The sequence below is a fragment of the Carassius carassius genome, chromosome 20 (genome assembly GCF_963082965.1).
Source record: "Carassius carassius chromosome 20, fCarCar2.1, whole genome shotgun sequence".
NCBI lineage: Eukaryota > Metazoa > Chordata > Actinopteri > Cypriniformes > Cyprinidae > Carassius > Carassius carassius.
The window spans coordinates 14,738,907-14,759,273 of NC_081774.1; the positions used below are offsets into that span (position 1 = coordinate 14,738,907).

At 37.0% G+C, this 20,367-nt stretch overlaps 1 protein-coding gene across 11 annotated transcripts in view; it reads right to left on the reverse strand.

Moving 5' to 3' along the window:
* Nucleotides 1-17,764, reverse strand: part of si:ch211-207d6.2 (sickle tail protein homolog) — a 48,821-nt gene extending 31,057 nt beyond the window's left edge. For 4 of the 11 annotated variants that reach the window (XM_059501810.1, XM_059501809.1, XM_059501808.1 and 1 more), the window contains exon 1: nt 17,312-17,763. In XM_059501810.1, the coding sequence (XP_059357793.1) occupies nt 17,312-17,492 (181 nt within the window). In that variant the 5' untranslated portion in view covers nt 17,493-17,763. Of the gene's footprint in view, nt 1-6,555; nt 6,670-17,311 lie in introns of those variants that run through there. The other 7 variants (XM_059501802.1, XM_059501801.1, XM_059501800.1 and 4 more) reach the window with 4 other exon arrangements.
* Between the last annotated feature and the right edge of the window lie 2,603 nt (nt 17,765-20,367).

Sequence of the window (20,367 nt, forward strand, 5' to 3'; positions counted from 1 at the left end):
TAATATTAGTTAGTTAGTTAACAAATAGTGAGTGGAACGTTGAGGATACAGAACAGGCTTAGTCATGAGATCCACAGTTAGACAATGATTTTTCAGGCAAGGAAATAATTAGTCTTCCCAATCTGATGAGAAAGTTTTTTTTTTTTTAATGTGACAAGGAAAAAGGTTTCCTTACTGCAAATCAACTTCTAACTGGCATTGTTGATGTCCTAATTATGACATTTGACATAACGGACATGCTTAAGAGTATTTTGTGTCTGCCATCTGCCATACGTTGAATGTTTAGACTGCAGTGTACTGCGATTAGTATTCAGTGTGGTGTCTTCAGTTGAGAATCCTGAAGTATTATGTAAAACTGAATAGTCATAAAATGTGGCACTTTTAATGACTTGCTTTCAATCAGTTTTCACTACAGCACTTGAATCATAGGTGTTGGCGCCTGTGCTAACCTTGATAAGCAGCTTTGCATACTTAACTCTCTGTCCGGTTATGGGAGAATTGCTTTATCTTTTAAATCCTAAATTGTGTTTTGCATTCATTTATAATCCAGCAATAAATGCTCTGAAGAGTTAAGCAACTGAAGGGACACTATGTGAATGAAATAAAACCAACACAACCATCATTCTCACCAACTAACTTGCTGACAATGATTCTCTGGCTTGTTCGAACAGATCCTCAGTTATACAAAGCACAGAGTACAAGTTCCAAACAACAATACAACATTCAAATAGTGAAGCTAATCCCTGAAATCAGGCATTGGATGACTAAATGGTTTACTTCCAATCTTTTAACATAATGTATCAGTGCCATCTAGTGTTTAATAAGACTGACAGTTCTCAAATGCTATGGCTGGTCAAACCTGGAAAAAGAACTAAGGACAAAGTTTAAAGAATACAATTATTTTTATTTGTAACATGAAAATGAAAATTCTGATTTAAATGTTCTTAAGAAATATTTGATAATGCCACAGTCTCTGTATCTATTAATATGGTAGGAGTCTTTGTGAGTGTTGTTCTTGGCCACCTTTGAGCTTCACACTTTGTGAGGAATGTACTGTACCTCTTATTAAACTTAAAACTTATTCCATGACCTTGCAATTATTTTGGTAGCCCCTCTCACAGTCTAAAGTAGGTAGGTTCCATAGAAACCTGTACAGTGCTTTATTAGCCAAGAATATCAGTCTCTCAGTGTAGCAACAGCATATTTAAAACAAACTGTTCAAACTGAATTTTTAGCGAGCAAAAAAAAAAGAAAAAGGCTGTTCACCTCTGCTTTCCATCAAGGATTGGAACGTATCATTAGAGAATTGACTATACAGAGACCAATGGATGTTTATGTGAGCATAGAAATTTAGTGTCTGGAGTGGACTCAAATATAGTTAAATATTAAAGCTGAGTTACCCTAGTCTCTTCAAAATAAATAAATAAATAAAGTCCCCTTTTTCATTGCTATTCTATGAGTGGAGAACAAATGAATCTTCCATGCACTTAGTAGTACACTTAGCAGGACACCAGCATCAACACAGGCAGGAAATATCACCCAGCCCAGATCCCCCTTGCATAGCCTTTTCCATTAATTTGACCTTGACTGTTTTTCCTGCCCCCTTGTAATTCACACAGACTAACAATAAACCTAAACCAACTCTCCTCATCTAAAACTAAAACACCATGATGTATTGCTGCAACACTATACTTTGCCATTTCCTTTCCGGTATTCAGCTGCAACCCACCCAGAAATTTATGAATACACAAATGGTATTAATTAATATTAAAGAAGAAATTGTTGAATAAATAAGCACAAAAGGTATTCTCATAGCTTCGTAAAATTACGGTTGAACCCCTGATGTCACATGGACTATTTTATCGATGTCCTCACTTTTCTGAGCCTTGAACATGGTCGTTCCATTGTTATCTATGGAGGGTCAGAAAGCTAAAAAATATCTTAATTTGTGTTCCAAAGATAAAGAAAGATCTTACGGGTTTGAAATGACATGAGGATGAGTAATTAATGACAGAATTAAAATTTGTGGGTGAACTATCCATTTACAATGGAAATCATAGCTTCACTTACTCTGCACTTATATAAAACACTATATCCTTGCACTTCTGGTTAGATGCTAACTGCATTTCATTAGCTCTGTACTTGTACTCTGCATAATGACAATAAAGTTGAATCTAATCTAAAAAGCTGCAGTCCGTAACTTTTTTGTGTTCAAAATTTACAAACTTTATATAATAAGCAACTACACAATGAATCCATTTTCCAAACTGTGTTTTTAGCTTTTCCCGAATCACTACATTACACCTATAATTATTTTTTATATTCTGACTATTTAGACTGGTTCGGGTAGGTATTTATTAACAGCTAGAGTGCAGCTTTAAATGCTCAAGCTCTTAAACACAGGGTGGGTTCTGAGTGGCTGTCCATGATCTAATTGTTCATCCCAAAAAAAAAAAAAAACTTTTTTTTTTTTAAGATTCCAAAGATATTGTTCCTCTTTGTTGTTATCGTTATAGTTGTGGTGTGGACCTTTTAGTCATAGTTAATGTCTATGGAGTGAACAGACCAACTAGTTGAATTATTAAATCTTGTGAGTAGACCTTATCCCAACCCAGTTTTTCTAAGCAGGATAAGTGACAAAAATGCTTCTCAGCTGATAATATTTAGCAACTCAACATGAATGTCTTCAGACCGTTCCAGCAAGTTCATCGTTTTACCTGAACTATACTGCGCTGAGGGGATGGTGAAGTTGATGTTTAAAAAATTACATCTTGTTCCCTCCAAGCTCAGAACAAATTGCAGTCTTGTTCTCCGATATGCATGATTCATGAGTCAAGCTTGCATTAGATTGTCAAAGGAGTGTAAATACTGGTGTGTGAAATTCAGCTGAGTTGAACCAGGGTTCTAGAGCATGACAGAATACAAATGGACATGTGCAGAGTGAGAGAGAGCTCATTAGAGTATATCACACACTGTGTAAGCAATGTGAGCAGGCCAGTGCAGTGTCTACACATGTGATGCACTGCATAAAATGCTATGGGTTTCGGTGATTGTTACTTCATTGTTTATTAAGAAGCAGGTTTACATCTGAACTGACAGAGTGCATCATCAATAACGTTAAGTTAATGGCACATAAACACATCAACGAATGTCTCCGGGCAGCTTTTTATAAGGGTGCTAGGCTATACCAAAACAGTAATTTCCTCCTTAAAACAGGCATGTTTTGCCCTGTCTTTAAAAAAATTGTTTACCCAAAAATGAAAATTTGCTCAAAAATTTACCTTCAGGTCATCTAAGATGTAGATGAGTTTGATTATGAACATATTTACAGAGGGTCTAAGAATTACTGTTTGATATCAAAGTCATTTTTGTAAGAAAAAGTAAAAAAATTCATCCAAAATACTTTATACTGAACTATACTGAATCAACTATTTTTCATTGTCTTTCCCACATTAAAATGTATCAAGTAAAGTTAAAATGCAATGCACAAGTATGAAACTCTGCATCAGTAATGAATATTTGTAATGGCATTTCAGTGTAAACATCATAAAGTATGTAAATACATTAACATTGTAATACACTATACACATTTTATTGCAGGCCATTTTATAGTATGCAGTATGCAGTCTCTCTTTCTCTCTCTATCGATCCCTAAACATGTACAATGCAAGTACAAATACCCCTGATCTAAACTGTTATAGTTCCTCATAATCACATATGTAATTTAAAGATTATTATTTTTTTTTTTTACTGTTAAATACTTCCTGTACAAACACATGCCACACTGTTGCATGTTAACAGTTAACAGTAACATTGTATAATTAACAGCTAATTCAAATGACTTCAGTTATTCAGTATATCACAAAAACATTTTGATGCTTTCACCCACCCACAGTCGCAGTATAAACCCCACACCTGTTATTGGAAATACTGAATGTGCCGTCTCTGCTCTCTAACTCAGGGCTGGCACAATCACGTCAAATACAAATCCTCTCTAAGTCAGCAAAGCAGTGGAATGCAACCCATCCAGCGCCCACTCACACAAATGCCTCGGCTCAAAAGATTTGGGCTGATGCATGGCCATCAGCATTTCAGCAAACCTCAACAACAATTAAGCCTCATCAACCAGTGCTATTTCATATACCATTTAGCTGGCCCACAGTAGAGCCCTGCATTCTACTCCATTAGGACTCAAATCTCTGTTGATGTATCACAAATATCTGAACCCTGATTTCAGTACTGTGACACTGTCTGCGGGTTACTCTGGCATAGCCAACTCTTTACTCATAGCATTATTTATGTGCCTGTAACTGCTGGTTCATTTTCTAGCTACTATGCAGAGCATTTGAAATGACATCCTGTTTTATTTTGAAACATTATACTTTGTTTTTATATTGAAATCTCAGCTGATTAATTTGAATAGATTTCCACTGTAGACTCGGCATGAAATGAACACTATCTGTTTTCTAAATGCATGTCATAGATCGTAGTGCGACTAATTCATCCATGAGTACTTTTGACCCCAAACAGTCAAACAGTCAGTCTGCTTATTTTGGAGTGCACATCCAGTTATAACCATTGGATTTCTTTATATATATTGAAAGGGGCAGTGGAGATACTTCCAGCATGTGACATTTGCTCTGATAATATGATTATCTTTAAAACACCGGTACACTTCAAAAAACTTCATCAGATTCATCCATGCAGAAGAACACAACCAAAGCCCAACTCGCATTACCAATACAATGTTTTTCCGTAAGTAACTTACTTATTATGCTTCAACCCCAAGAGGGTCAAAAGTTAAATAGTGTAGCTTTAAACATTCTGAGGAAAGAAGTAGTCTGTTAACACTGCAGTTGAATAAAACAAAATGAATAGTTCATACAAAAATGAAAGCAAAAAAACAAGATTCAGGAGAAATATAAAAATATTATAGATAGGCCTAGCTGTCTCATATTTTAGCTAGGAGACAATCGTTTGAAGTAGAAAACGTATTAATGATGATTTCGTTTATAACAAAGATGCAGCTTTTTGCTTTATAAGATGTTAATTGATCAACTGAAGTAAGTGCATTACTTGTGGATTATTGTGATGTTTATATCAGCTGTTTGGGCTCTTGTTCTGACGGCACCCATTCACTACAGAGGATCCAATGGTGAGCAAGTGATGCAGTTCTAAATTTTTCCAAATCTACAAACTCACACAAATCTGGAAAATTCTGTAATTAATTACTCACCCTCATGTCGTTCCAGGTCTGTAAGACCTTCGTTCATCTTTGGAACACAAATTAAGATCATTTTGATGAAATTCGATTGCTTTCTGATTCTGCATATAATGGAATTACCACATCCAAGGTCCACAAAAGTAGTAAGGACATCATTAAAATAGTTCACATGACATCAGTGGTTCAACCTTAATTTTATAAAAGAGAATACTTTTTTGTGTGCAAAGAAAAAAAAAAACTACTTAATACTGCAATTTCTTCTCTTCCGTGTCAGTCTTTAATGTGCATTTACGAAAGTACTATTTTATTGATGTCCGTACTAGCTTTCTGGGCCTTGAACGTGGTAGTTCCATTGCATTTTTGACAGACCGTAAAAATATTAGAAGTTATTTCCTACTAAACTTTTTATTAAATTGATGTGACTGCTTTGTTATGCAAGAAATGATAACTTGGCCTGCATATGTGAGAGTATATGACAAAAATAACATCTTTACTGCAAATGAGGTGAGCAACACTCCCCTTTGTATATTTCACACTTTCATTATGCCAGTGTCAGTCTTTTCAAAGCATTAAGCATAGCAGATGGAGCTGGAACACTGTTCCTCTTATTAAACCATACAAACACACATGTGATCTGCCAAAATAAAGCATGACTAAAACATTTCCCGAGAAAAGGAATAAGAAAACATTTCTTGAATTTTAAGGAGTGAATAGTTGCTCCACACCACATTAAATATTGTGAAAACCATGCTGAAACCTTTTCAGAAATGAAACTGTGAAGCCAATTTTTGATTCCATTTAGCAGAAGCTTTTATCCGAAGTGACTTACAGTGCATTCAGGCTAACAGTTTTTACCTAACATGTGTTCCCTGGGAATAAAACCAACAACCTTGCACTGCTAACGCAATGCTCTTCCACTTGAGCCACAGGAACACTATTTACCTTAAATACAACAGTACGACAGAGTCAGGTAGATTGCTAAATATAATACAAAGTCTAACACACTCACCATCAACATACTAGTCATGTAAAAATTATATAATCGCTAAAATCTGAAATATCTCTTTACACTGGTTCAATGACAAAAAGCTTTGCAAAAAATGCTCAAGTCCACATGATTGCAGCACTTTCACTCGCCACACACAACGGTCTGGTTCTGGTTGTTAAAACATGCAGTATAAATTTCAATGACAAAGTTCAATATCTGCAAGGAGTTCTAAACCAGCAATACAAACATAAAACATAAGCATCCCAAAGCACGGTTTATGAAATGTGTGCTCATAAATGATTTGACATTTTTAGGGGTAATTCAGTCCTACAAAAAAACTCACCAGCTCTAAATGTCCTCCGAGTCAGTTTGCATGTGTATCCTGTTCAGTGTGAGGTTCACACTGCCTCTCCCTCTATTAAATACATGAGTGTCTCGCCCACTGCTCAAACCACGGCTCTACTCTCTGCACTACTGAGCTGAAATTTGTGTAAGTTAGAGTGTGTGTGAATCGGAAGTGCAGCAGAAAGGAGGGTCTATTGTAAGACTAATGGCACTCCTGGTCCTGAAACCTCACCTTTGTCTACTATCAGCAAGCATAGGACATTGGTGACAGAGAGATTAATGTCTAGACAATTAGTTAAGAAGTGTTTATGATTCCAGAGTGTTTGGAAACAGGTTGTGGCATCAGAGGTTTAAGACAAAGAACACAATAAAAGCAAATAAGAGATTTCCTTCATGTTTCAAAGCACAGCTCTCATTCTGTTAGCAAGGGGTTCGTTTTTCAGCAACAAGCCCTACCTGTGACCCTGAACAGACAACAATCAGCATTTTAAACAAAGCTTAGAAGAGTAGGGCAGATTCTGTTACATCTCTTGCTATCCCCTCCTTAAAGAACTGGGAGAGCAAGATGTTTCTCAGAAGATGCTAAAATTTTTTGCTCCTCATTGTTTTTCATATAAAGTTTCCAAGACCTGCCACTGTTTGCAGGAATTGGAAAAGATTTGCTTGTTGCAGTTAATAATTAATTTCCGCTGGTTCCTCCACCCTCTCTTTCTGTTCATCCACCTGTAGCAGGTTGAGTGGTCGCAATGGTTTCAATCACACTGATTGTAACGGGTTGATTGGTCGCAGTGGTTTCAATCACACGCACACTCTCTCTGGACCAATCAGGACTTAGCTGCATGCTATATAGGCAGGGGTTCCCAATTGACACTCCTTATTGGTGGCGGTAATGCTCCTATGGAGTGAATGGCAGAAGAAGAAGAAGAAGAAGAAGAAGAAGAAGAAGAAGAAGAAGAAGAAGAAGAAGAAGAAGAAGAAGAAGAAGAAGAAGAAGAAGAAGAAGAAGAAGAAGAAGAAGAAGAAGAAGAAGAAGAAGAAGAAGAAGAAGAAGAAGAAGAAGAAGAAGAAGAAGAAGAAGAAGAAGAAGAAGAAGAAGAAGAAGAAGAAGAAGAAGAAGAAGAAGAAGAAGACACTCCTTATTCTTTGTGGCCAGAGGCACATTTCGGCTCTTGAGTCTTTCGAGGCCGTGGTGCAGTCACAGTAATTCTACAGGTAATGCAATGGGCTAATTTGATTCATCTATAGGCCTTGTTTACGTTAGGATGGGCGTTGCAGTGTCTTTTGCAGTGTCTCCCTGTTGTAAACCCGATCATTCCTGTGACGGAACTGGGTTGAGTTTTGCTGCTGGCTCAGTGTAGCTGTACTATCGTCACTATTGGTGTGAGGCTCCTTGATGGGTACGTATGTATACTAGATGGCATTATGTGTATATTTTAATCACAAACCGTTACTGAATTTGGTTTGTGTACATCAGGGTTGTAAACCGCTTCGCAGGCTCGTATCTGCACCGGCGCTGGTATCTGCATCAGCCCCTCCTTTCCCAGTCACGCTGCTGTTTTGTCTCCACTATTGTTTTAACTGTAGATTGTTTAACCAGTAATAGCTACAGGAGCTCACTCTACGCTCTGAACTGCCTTTGCTGCCTAGAATTGCCTTAGACTGAAGTTGCTTTTTTTCACTTATTTTTGGTTTATTCGCTTATTTCCCTCCCCAATAATTGACTGTTCTCTCTCCCACAGTGCTGAATGCCGAAAGTGGTGGTCTCTTTCGTGGGTTTTCCCTTGTTTGCTTATATATATCACCGTGTGTGATTGGGGAATCCTGCCCTGAGATCCCAAACCCCTTGACCCTACCTCTCCACTGGTAAGGCCTCAGCACTCATTTCCCCAATTTTAGGGTGTATGGTATCTTGTACTTGTATTTTAGTAATTGTATGAATAAAATTCTTTTAACGGAACTACGTCTCTGGCTTCATGCATAATTCAAACCTGTGTGCTTTTTGTATTTTGGTGGTTTAACTATTGAGTTAGTCAAATCCTATTCTCGGGGGGAAATTTCCTGGGTGGCGTCGCCGGTAAAAGAAGTCCTACTCTCCACACACCGATACAGTGAGGGGAAAAAAAAAAATGAATCAACAAGGCACCAAAACAACAGTGGCTATACAATGAGATAATATATTAAACATTATTTTATTATACAGTTCTGTTAAAAAGGTTGGAGTTAAGATGTTTTAAAGTCTCACCTGCATTTATTTGATCAAATACAGTAAAAACAGCGGAAACCAATATTTTGAAATGCTATTACAATTTAGAATATCTGTTTTCTGTGATTAGATATTTTTATTTCTGTGATGCAAAGATGAACTTTCTGCAGCCATTATTCCAGTCTTCCAGAAATCATTCTAATATGCTGATTTGTTGCTGAAGAAACATTTTATTAACTTTGAAAACAGTGATCCCATCTCCATTATACAATTTAATAGCTTTTAAAACTTTCCTAAATATTTAATAAAATATATATTTTGAATAAATAGCTATCCATTTTTTTTTTTAAATGATGGTGAGAACCATACCATTTTCCCAGCTCACCTTTTCAAAGGAACACTTTGGTACCTAAAGGGTCCATATTGGTTCCTTTAAAAGTACACAATAGTACTTAAAAGGTACTTCCCCTACTGACAGCTTTTGAACTTTTTTCCTGAGAGTGTTCTTGTTCGCAATGTCCAGCATTTTTCAAACTTGCCTTTTTCATATCATGTAACTGTCCTCTCACATCCAAATCCATTCTCTCTAGCCACTTTTAACATTTAAAAGAAAGACCGAGAACAAAGTGATAACAGAAGACCAACTATACAGACCAATGGGCAAAACTGACATTTATATGAAGGGCTGCCCAGAGGACATATATTTAGTCATTCCTCTTTCAGCACCATTAGACAGACACCAACAACACAGATAAAGTCCCTGAGCAGGTCAGCTTTATTCAACCAATGAGAGACTTAAGTACTGCCACAGCCAAGTTTATACCTCTTCTCTAATAGTATTCTGTTTCCAAGCTAACCCATAAGGAAATGCACAATGTCTCTAGGATACAAGACACTCTTTCGACTTAAGGAGAATTAACTGCAAGTCTGCATCACTCAGCTTTGTTCAGTGTCAGTGTACATGTGTGGCTTTGTTTTACAGTAGTTCTATAGATTGAACAAGTCTAAAAAAATTGCAATCAACTTGAAAGCAGGTAATAACAGAAAAACAATATAAGTATATTATTGCTAAAAATGGGGTCAGTAAGATTTTTATTTTATTGTAAACAGTTAAATGTTACACTTTACAATCACTTTTTTTCTATTTGAATAAATAAATAAATATATATATATATATATATATATATATATACATACATATATATATAAATCAGTGTTAGAATGATTTCAGGATGTTAAATATAGAAAAATCAAAAGAACACGATTTAGCCTATGTGAAATCTTGAAACATTATAAATGTCTTTACTCTAAACTTTGATCATTTTTGTATGTCTTTGCTGGAAAAAAGTATTATCATATAGTATTGTTGGAAATAAGTATTATTTTTACTTTTAAAAATCCTTTTATTCCCCAACCTTATGGTAGTCTATCATATAATATGCAGCTGTTTTTAAAACTGATAATAATATGAGATGTTTCTTGAGCACCAAATCTGAATATTAAAATGATATCCGAAGGATCATGTAACTGAAGACGGGAGTGATAATTGCTGTAATTTCAGCTTTGCCATTAAGAATAAGTTACATTTAAAATACATAAAAAACCATGTAATAATATTTCACAGTATTGCTGTTTTTACTGTAATGCAGTTTTAAACATAAGAGACTTCTTGTAAAAAAAAAAATCATAATTATTCTAAACTATGTATTTGTAGAAGAACTGTCTCCATCAGTGTTTTGATTTAAAACAAAAAGGCTGCCAAAAGGATGTGACACCTAAGAGCAGCGCAGTGCATGGAGGGACACAGATGTAACGGTGGCGGTGGAGGGCTCTTCTAGGTTGACAAAGCCAAGCTGATTGATCTAGTTCACTTGTGCCCTGAAGCAGGCTCCTCTGGACTGCCATGCTGCAATGGTTCACTACATTCTCAGTGAGCGTGTACAGCGCACATCACAAACAGCACAGATGAGAGGAAGAGAAATTCATTATGGTCCTGAGAAGGATCTTTTCTCTGCTGCTTGCCCCTATTTAGAGCTTCTGGCTGGGCTAAGACAAGCAGAGATAGGGAGCCATGGGGATTTTTTTTTTTTTTGCTGTTGCAAAACATGACATCATAGCTAGCAGCTTGTGGACTAGACAGTGTACCACGTTACCAGCCATTCTGGGCAGTCTATTAATTAACCAGTTACAAATCTAATCTAAATCCATAATTTATCCCTGGCTGAAATGCCCATGATAAAGTATATTATGCTACATTGGATTCAGCTTCATCATATAATACTTGTTTTAAAACAGAAGGACTTTTACAGAATTCAATTCTATGATTCAGCTGGTTGCAAAGATACAGAGAATTATATGAGAAAATGAAAAAGCACTCAAAACATTACTGGAAGTCGAGACAAGGATGAGGCATGAAGAACCCAAACACGTATAAAGAGGAAACAGTGCAGCGTTTTCAAGACATTGGCTTTTGATCAGTTAGATCTGGCTTGTTTGGTAGCAGCTGAAGCATTGGGAAGTTTAGTGTTGTCCTTGTGTGACAGCCACAAGATGCTTCTGTGATTCGACAGCATCTGTTAGAGTTATCTAAAAGGACAGTTTCAGTCAAGCATAAAGATGACGTATTCTGTGTTCAGTACTGGGCAATAATTATTATGTGCATTCAAATGAGAATGCACATAATAAACTGTACTATGATATACTTGAAAAATGTGTACAGACCTTGGTAGTAATAAAGAGTTCAAATGATGTCTGATTAGTCTGTTCTTGGCTCAATATGCCACATATATATATGCGCGTGGCATAAATGGCTGCCCACTACTCTGGGTGTGTGTTCACTGGTCTGTGTGTGTGCACTTTAGATGGGTTAAATGCAGAGCACGAATTCTGAGTATGGGTCACCATACTTGGCTGAATGTCATGTCACTTTCACTTTTTTCTCTTTTCATGTCTCTATGTGTGCAGAGCAAAAAACAACATACTCTATGGAGAAAGAGAGGAGGCGGAAAGAGAAACAAAAACCATGGCATTTCTTTTATTAATACATGACCTCCACATATTTTAACGAAATCTCTCAAGAAATGCTCTCCATTTAATATTACACACCAATCCTGCCAGTTACAACACTTCAACCTGTTACATTGTGAATGGCTGATTGTCCTAGATTGACTTTACTAACATCTCAGGCTTTAAATAAAATACTGATAAAATGTGATAATTCAGTGGCTTGACTAACAATTGAAATAGAACATAAACTTTCACAACAGCTCTACAGAATTATTATTTTAAACAGACTAACTCCAGCTGCCAAATGGTCTGTAATGAATTGTCTTTCCTTACTATAATGAGTAGGAAATCAATTCTCTGAGAAGAAGGATAGCGCAACCTGAGGAAGAGCTATTGCCGTCTTCTCCTTACAGTCACCTCTAAGTCTCATTATAGGCAGTTTTCATTGTATGGGGGGAATGTGTATCTTTAATAACTCCACCTGAAGAGGCCAAGCTAAGCAGTCTGCAGTGTGGATCTTGGCCCACTCAGTTTTTGAAGTAGTGTGGTTCTGACAACAGTGAGCACTGATATTCCTGGGCTCAGCTACTACATAACCAGCCAAACAGGACTTGATTGGAGATTAGACTGAACGCATGCTCACAGCAGCTTTAAACTCCAAATCATTATCAGAAAATTGTACAGAAGTGGTCAGTGTATTAACCAGTTTTCTGCAGTTCTTCCATGCAGAACGTGCTGATGAATGACAGGAATGTTAATGTTGACATAGGGTTGAATCTTGGAAAAAACAAAAGCTCCATAATTTCCAACATTGATATTTTTAGGCTGTTGTGCTCTGCATACTGTATGTTTTCTGAACTGTTTGGTTCAAAGCTGTGAGAAGGCCATAGAGCTAAGCTGGTGGCAGGGACAAAAATGAGGTTGGACAGGGCAGCAGAGAGGAATGGGACAAGACAGGCACACTTCCTGTTTGAGATCACACTGATGTCAGACCATATTGCTTCCTGTTGATTAAGCTGACATAATGGCACATGAAGATCTGGCTTATTCCTGTATTACATTAGTGCTTTAGTGGCAGATGCAGGGAGGTTATATAACTGCAGAGCTTTAAAATTAAGTTACACGTTATTTAATTTCTGTGTACAATAAGCAGTAACTGTTTAGAAGGATGATTAAGTGAAATTTTAAGCTTTGACGAAAACACATAAACATTTTGGATGTAGGATAAGTCGCTAAAGTGACATTTCCTTATAGGAGTGTGTTGCTTTAAAAAAGCATCCTGTTTATCTTAGGGTTTGATTGTGCAATAAGCATGAACTATATCATAAAGAAAAGCTTTTTTGAGAACTTTTCATTTTTCCCATACAGCTGCAGAGTAGGCGAATGTTATCACACTATTTAGCAGAGAGAGGCCCAAATGATCTCCAACCTAGCAAAGCATTTCCTCACCCGCTACACCTCTGTAGCCTAATTATTAATGTAACTTGCTTTTGAAACATATTTCTCATTTCATTCCCTAAGCTAGCACCAAATAAAAAAATCAGAGCAGCAAAGTGTTTTGAAAAAGTATTAGAAAATTGGGCTGAAAGACAAAGGTCTTTCTATAATATTGAATAAAAAATGAGAGAGTATAAACTATTGATTTAAAGATTATGTAGAAGCAACACATTAAGAGTTCTCATTAAGGGCACTAAGAGTTTCAGTGTAATTTACTTGTTTTGATTGGTGGAGATTAAATTTTTCTTGGGTAATCTTGGGTAACTATTGGTGAACACAGTTTTTTAAAGAAAAAAAAGCAACAAAAGCATATATCATAGATTAACAACAATCTCACAGTTATTCTGTTTTACGTATAAGTCATTGTTTAAAATCAATCCCTTGACAGTGAAAATGAATTTTTATTTCCAAAACCTGACTGTTGCACTCAAACTGATGCAACAACCATCCTGATTGGCTACAAAATGAAAGGCAGCACCCCCAACTTTTTAATAAAAGAAAATAAATGTTGCTCGTTACATAGCATTAGGCTGTAACAAAAACAGGTGTGATATCTCAGGTGCACCTTTTGCTAAAAATGCATTTTATAATTCAGCTGAATAGAAAAAAATACATTCTTCATAAGCATGAACTGCAGTTCATTGCACAAATCCACAAGAAAAGAGGCTTTAAAATTAGATGTGAGTTCATGGAGGCAATTGGAGCTGCAGGAATCTCTTTGAGCACATTTGGAGCCTCTGAGGGTAGAAAGAACTCCACGCGGTGTTGGATTCTGTGCCTGTGGAAATGTCATGTACTGTATCTGCAGCGGCATGGCAGGATTGGTGCTGTCTCTGGGATAAATCTCTGTTTTAATAGACCTGAAGGAGAGAATGGGGGACAGCAGGGGACAGTGGTCCTAAGGCTGTGCCTTCAATCTCACACCTCTCCAAGCAGTGTGAGTAAAAATCATTGAAGTGAAAGAAAACTATTTTGGCATTTGGAAGTCGCTGGAGACTGATAACATAAATAGGCACTATACTAAAATATATTCACACATACTCAAAAACAGCAAATAACAATCTAATGAAAAGCATGTAGTAACAGATAAACAATATAATTATATTACCGTTAAAAAGATTGGGGATTTTTAGAAAATACTGAAAAAAAGATTTATTTTTATTTTTATAATTACACTGTACAATACATTTTTCTATTTGAAGATATTTAGAAATATAATGAATTCTTGTGATGTCAAAGCTGAATTTTCAGCAGACATTAATCCAGTCTTCAGTAGTTTGGTGCTCTAGAAACATTTCTTATTATTATCAGTGTTGTGCTTTTTATTTATTTTTTATTTTTTTGTGGAAACACTGAAGCATTTGTTAGAGATTATTAGATTTTAAAAGAACATATATAATTTAAAATACTTTTCTTTAGTAATAAAGTAGAACTGTCACTATCACTTTATAGGGATACTCCACCCCAAAATGTACATTTTGTCATTAATCACTTAACACCATGTTGTTCCAAACCTCTAAAAGCTTCGTTTGTCTTCTGAACACTATTTAAGATATTTTGGATGAAAACCGGGAGGCTTGTGACTGTCCCATAGACCTCCAAGTACGTTACACTTTCAAGGTCCAGAAAAGTATGAAAAGCATTGTCAGAATAGTCCACCTGGCATCAGTGGTTCAACCATAACGTTATGAATTGACGAGAATCATTTTTGTACTCAAATAAAATAAAAATAACGACTATATTCAACAATTCATCTCCGGTATTTTGGAGAATATGAGTTGGACCCAGGCAGCGTACGCTCTTCTGTCTCAGCCGTGCTACAAGGATGCGCTGTTTTCTTTCAAATCACAGTGTAAATACATGTAGAAGACATATCCATGTGACGTGGCTGACACAGAAGAGCGTACGCTGTCTGGGACCAACTCATATTCTCCAAAATAGCACTACGGTGATGCGGACAGGAATAGAGGAGATGAATTGTTGAATATAGTCGTTATTTTTGTTTTATTTGAGCAAAAAATTATTCTCGGTGCTTCATAATGTCCTGGTTGAACCACTGATGGCAGATGGACTATTTTGACGACTCTTTTAATACTTTTCTGGACCTTGACAGTATAACTTATTTGGCAGTCTATGGGACAGTCTCAAGCCTCCCGGTTTTCGTCCAAAATATGTTAAATTGTGTAAAAAAGCTTTTACGGGTTTGGAACGACATGTGATTACGATAACGATGTGATTAAAAATGTCCCTTTCTCTTTGGAGTATTACAAGCTCTTGGTGTATGTTAGAAGTTCTGTAAAGTTGCAAAGACTAAAGTCTAAAATCCAAAGAGATATTCTTCATCAAAGTTAAGACTCCTAAAACTGCTCATTCAAACACGTCCCCACATATGGAAATATTTGCGTAATGCCGCCCAGGGGTGCGTTTCCCAAAACCATAGTTGCTAACTAAGTTAGCAACTTTGTTGGTTGCAATGCAATTTCCCATTGTCAACCAACTAAGTTGCTAACAGGTTAGCAACTATGGTTTTGGGAAACGCAACCCTGATGATTACGCAAAGAAAGAAGTCGTTGTTTCAGTAACAGCAGTTAGTGTTGAAGCAGCCTTGTCAGGGAGATGCTGTTTGTATCTTGGCAAAAGCAAAATCACTTTATTTGGCCTTTCCGAAAGTAGATGCATTCAGGAATCTTTAAGATTAATTACAACAGAACAGTAACACATTTTATGGACAACTGTTTCATGAACCTAGGAGAAGAGGTAATTCTGACTTTATGACAATCTGGCACTTCTGAATCAGCTACTGTAAGTAGGCCTATGTTTTGTTATTAGTTTAAGTATTTGCTATTGAATGTTCAAATGCGGAGTTTTGCCAATAGTATCTGTGCGTCACTTGTTTATCTTGTGTGTGTGCACCTAGTATTCATTACATTATGGGGATCAAATGTCACCACAATGATAGTACCAGTAAATTTTGACTTTGTGGGGACTTTGTTTTTTTTTTGTTTTTTTGGTTTCCACGAGGAAACAAGATTATAAATCATAAAGAATGATTTTTTTTTTATCTAAAAATGCAGTAGTTTTTGTATGTGGGGTAATTTTAGGATAGGGTAAGTGGATAGAAATACAGTTTGTACAGTATAAAAACCATTAAATCTATGGAATGTCTCCATAAAGATAGGAATACCAGCATGTGTGAATGTGTGTTTACAGTAATGAACCACAAGAAAGTCTTTTGTGGAAGGTATCTGATAAAATATTAATTGATTTGAGAAGCCTCAGTCCCTGTACCCATTAGCTACCATGTGGTTTCTAAACTGACCTAATTAGAGCGGTGACAGTTCTTCAAAACTTTTGCCTAACCGCACTGTCAAAACTTATAAGTCAACTGCTGACATTAATCGAGGGAGCTTCCCATTGCTGCTCTTCTCTCTGAAGATTTTTTCCAATCTTTTTGTAACTATTACACAGTGCACACAAGCACACAGATGTCATTGTTAATTTCTTAAAATAGTACTTTGCAGAGAAAGCGAACTAGTGTAAATATACATCAAAATCAATCAGGAGCATAGGTTGATAAAATCTCCTGTCTCATAAATGATTTAGAATCATTTTATGCTTAAATCGGTAGTACAAATACAACCATGTGTTTAGCTTCCTATTCAGTCACTGTTTAAAAACATGTAACTCTTAGTGAATCTAGCTGAGAGTTGCTGGTTTGATTACCACCAATGAGATCAAGTGATGTGAGATAATTTGATAATGAGGAGGGAATGTAACTAATCAGCAGCGTGAACAGTCAGGGTCAAACCCCTGTCTTAATCCCCCCATATAGAGAAGGCATCAGCCAAACTATACAAGCGCACCCATGTGCTGCAGTCAGGAATATCGTACAAAAGCTTCTCAGACAGGCGGATCTAAACTCATGGCAGAACCGTAAGCATATTTGTATGTGTGTGGTCATATGTCTAATATTTTGTAGAGTGACACAAATATCTAATCAAATAATCAAGATAATGCTAACACCAATCAGATTTAGGAAGCATAATACCTGGATTGGAACCCACTGGATTGGTGTCAGAAGGCTTCTGGGGTGGTCTGGATCTCACCAGGTTGCCCTCACTGCCAGCCCTCATCAACCTCTCCCCGACGACCAGCATGTGTGAGCGATTTCCTGGAGGTTCCTTTCGGGACTGCTTGGAGGGTTTGACCAGACGTGAAGGTTTGGACATCTCTCCAAGTTCTTCCGGAGCACACTGGTAAGGGATTTTTCCAAAGTTTTCCCTTCTTTCTGAAACTGCACACACCTTCACCTGTGCAAATTTTGCAGATAACCGGACATCCACCTAATTGATTTGCTGTCCTTCTCTGTTAATATTCATTGTTGCTCTGACGAATACTGGAGAGTGAAACCAGTTGAGGAGTCCTTGGAGAGAACCATCTGCTCAGCTTGAGGAACCACAGCGAGGATACAACTGAACGCTTGAAGAACTGAATCAGTGAAAGAGCTGAAGTTGTTAAACTCTCTTGCTATGGAGAAACCCACAGCATGCTGATGTCTAATCACTTCTCCCGCTTTGGAGAAATGATCCTCCTAATAATCCAGCACCAGGCAAGCATCAGGCATCTACTTTACTTGTGTAGTTGCTGGTCAAACACAGTGCTCTCTGTGTAATCTCTGTGTTAAGTTGCCATGCAGATTGACCAGGGAGGCAGCAGAGATGATGACTGTGTGTCAGTTGGCTTCCTACTGCTGTGCATCCAGACCAGAGCCACAGCTAAGTCACACTCGGGCAGTGAGAAGGAGAGGCAGAGAGAGAGAGAGAGAGAGAGAGAGAGAAGGGATAGAGAGGAGGGAGATTTACTCCCATGTGCAGGGTTGTGATAGGCTAAAGAGCTCTTGTAACCTCCCTCCCCACCTTATCCTCATATAGTGCATGCATGTTATACTGCACTGGAGTAATCAGTGCCCAGGTAAACTACAGTATCTACTGTATCTATCTATCTATGTATCTATCTATCTATCTATGTATCTATCTATCTATCTATCTATCTATCTATCTATCTATCTATCTATCTATCTATCTATCTATCTATCTATCTATCTATCTATCTGTCTGGGGTGTAAATTTCGTTTGGGGGGACAATAAACAAAATATCTTAAGAGCAATTTTTTAAGGGGACACAAATAATACATCTAATTGTACTTGTAAGAATATGTATACACAGAGGAAAGTCTTACTACTATTAGTGCAGTAGGGAGACTGTTTCAAATTAGACAACGTCAAGCTGTAAAGGTTGCACCACGACAGAGCTCGTATCCATTGTAGACATTACTATCCGTCACAGTGTTGCCAAGTCTGCGGTTTTCCTGTGGAATTTGGCTATTTTATCACTGTCACCGCTGGTTGTTTTTCATATCTGTGGGTTGATGCGACCCCAGTCACGTGTATTTTAGTCCCCGGAGCACGATTTGTACTGGGGGACCCCCTCAAAACGTGGTTGGTTTGGGCTAGTTTTGCATTGCAATTGTGCAAGTTTTTTTGTATGAAACCTGGCAACACTCTCCGTCTTACTAATACTTACTATTGATCTATTGTGCTGTTCAAAAAGTCTGATTACATTTGTAAAATATATATATATTAGAAATAGTGCTCTTAATCTTTACATATTTTTATTTTATGCTGTAAGATTTATTTGACTACTAAATCTTATACTTATCTCAAACTGTGGTTCAGATTAAGTTTACATTCATTTTCGTTAAAAAATAATTAATGAATAGCTGTTATCTACGGAGCCTCGCACATGACATGCAGGAAAAAATATTAGGCTAAATCATGTGCACGATTTACTAATTCGTTCCCTCAATGTACTAAAACGTCACGATTACTATTGCGTTCCCTCGATTTACTATTTCGTTCACTCGATTTATAAATTGTGCGCACGATTTACTAATTCGTTCCCTTGGTTTGCTAAATCATTCGCACAATTTAACAAATCGAGGGAACGCAAAAGTAAATCGACGGAACACAATAGTAATCATGTGCACGTTTTAGTACAGTGAGGGCACAAATTGGTAAATTGTGCGCAAAAAAATGTCATGTGCGGAGCTACCTTCTAGTGCTGCATTATCAACATTCACTTTGGTTGAAAAAATTTACTGGCTTTGAAATTGTTGCATTATTATTAATCTTTTTTATTAAAATCTAAAATATATTGACATATCTGACAAAAAATGTCTTACACTTTAAAGTCCATGAAATCAAAATTTGCAAATCTTTTTTTAATATATATATATATATATATATATATTACTCTTTTATTATCTGTGTTTTTGTCCTGTCACTATCATTCTGTTGCACTGGGGAAGCTTCTGTCACCATATATATATATATATATACCGTTAACAGTGAGACTCTTATTGGGCGATAAAAAAAAATATCGCCGTTAATCTATTCACAAAGTTGGGTTGGGAGCTGGGTCTATACTAAGCAAGCTATGACGACTTTCAACTTGATATTTTAGCGCGGATGTATACCTAGCCGGATTGCACTGTAGGGGGCGAGAACGAGTCTTCGCACCTGTGTGTATGCCTACTGTGAAATTACCACATCAAATGGGCCGTGCTAACATGGATGCAGCTAAAATGCCGCCAGGTTTGCTTTAGGGATTTTTTTTTAAAGAAGCTTCCCAATGGAAACCTTGACAAGACTCAAGCCTGTTTCACACATAATCCGTCTGCAGTGCGTATGCAGTCCGTGTGCATTACGTATGTGGTGCAGAAGCAGCACATCGATGTGCTTTCACACAGGACGTGTTTGCAGTCCGCTACTCAGTACGTAAACGATCGCTGCACTACTGCAGACAGACCACTCCTGGAACGAGACTGGAATCCATTAACATGGGTGCGTAAAACAATATGCAACGCGTACGCACTGCAGACGGATTATGTGTGTAACAGGCGTAAGGTTGTTTGCACCTTGTGCAATGTGGAATTAGTTTACAGCTTTCTCAAACAGTTTGTGATGAATTTTGGAAACAGGAGATGAGCCCCTGGTGTAATGCACCACCTGGCTTGAGAAACCCGTTCTCAAAGACTTACTTTTA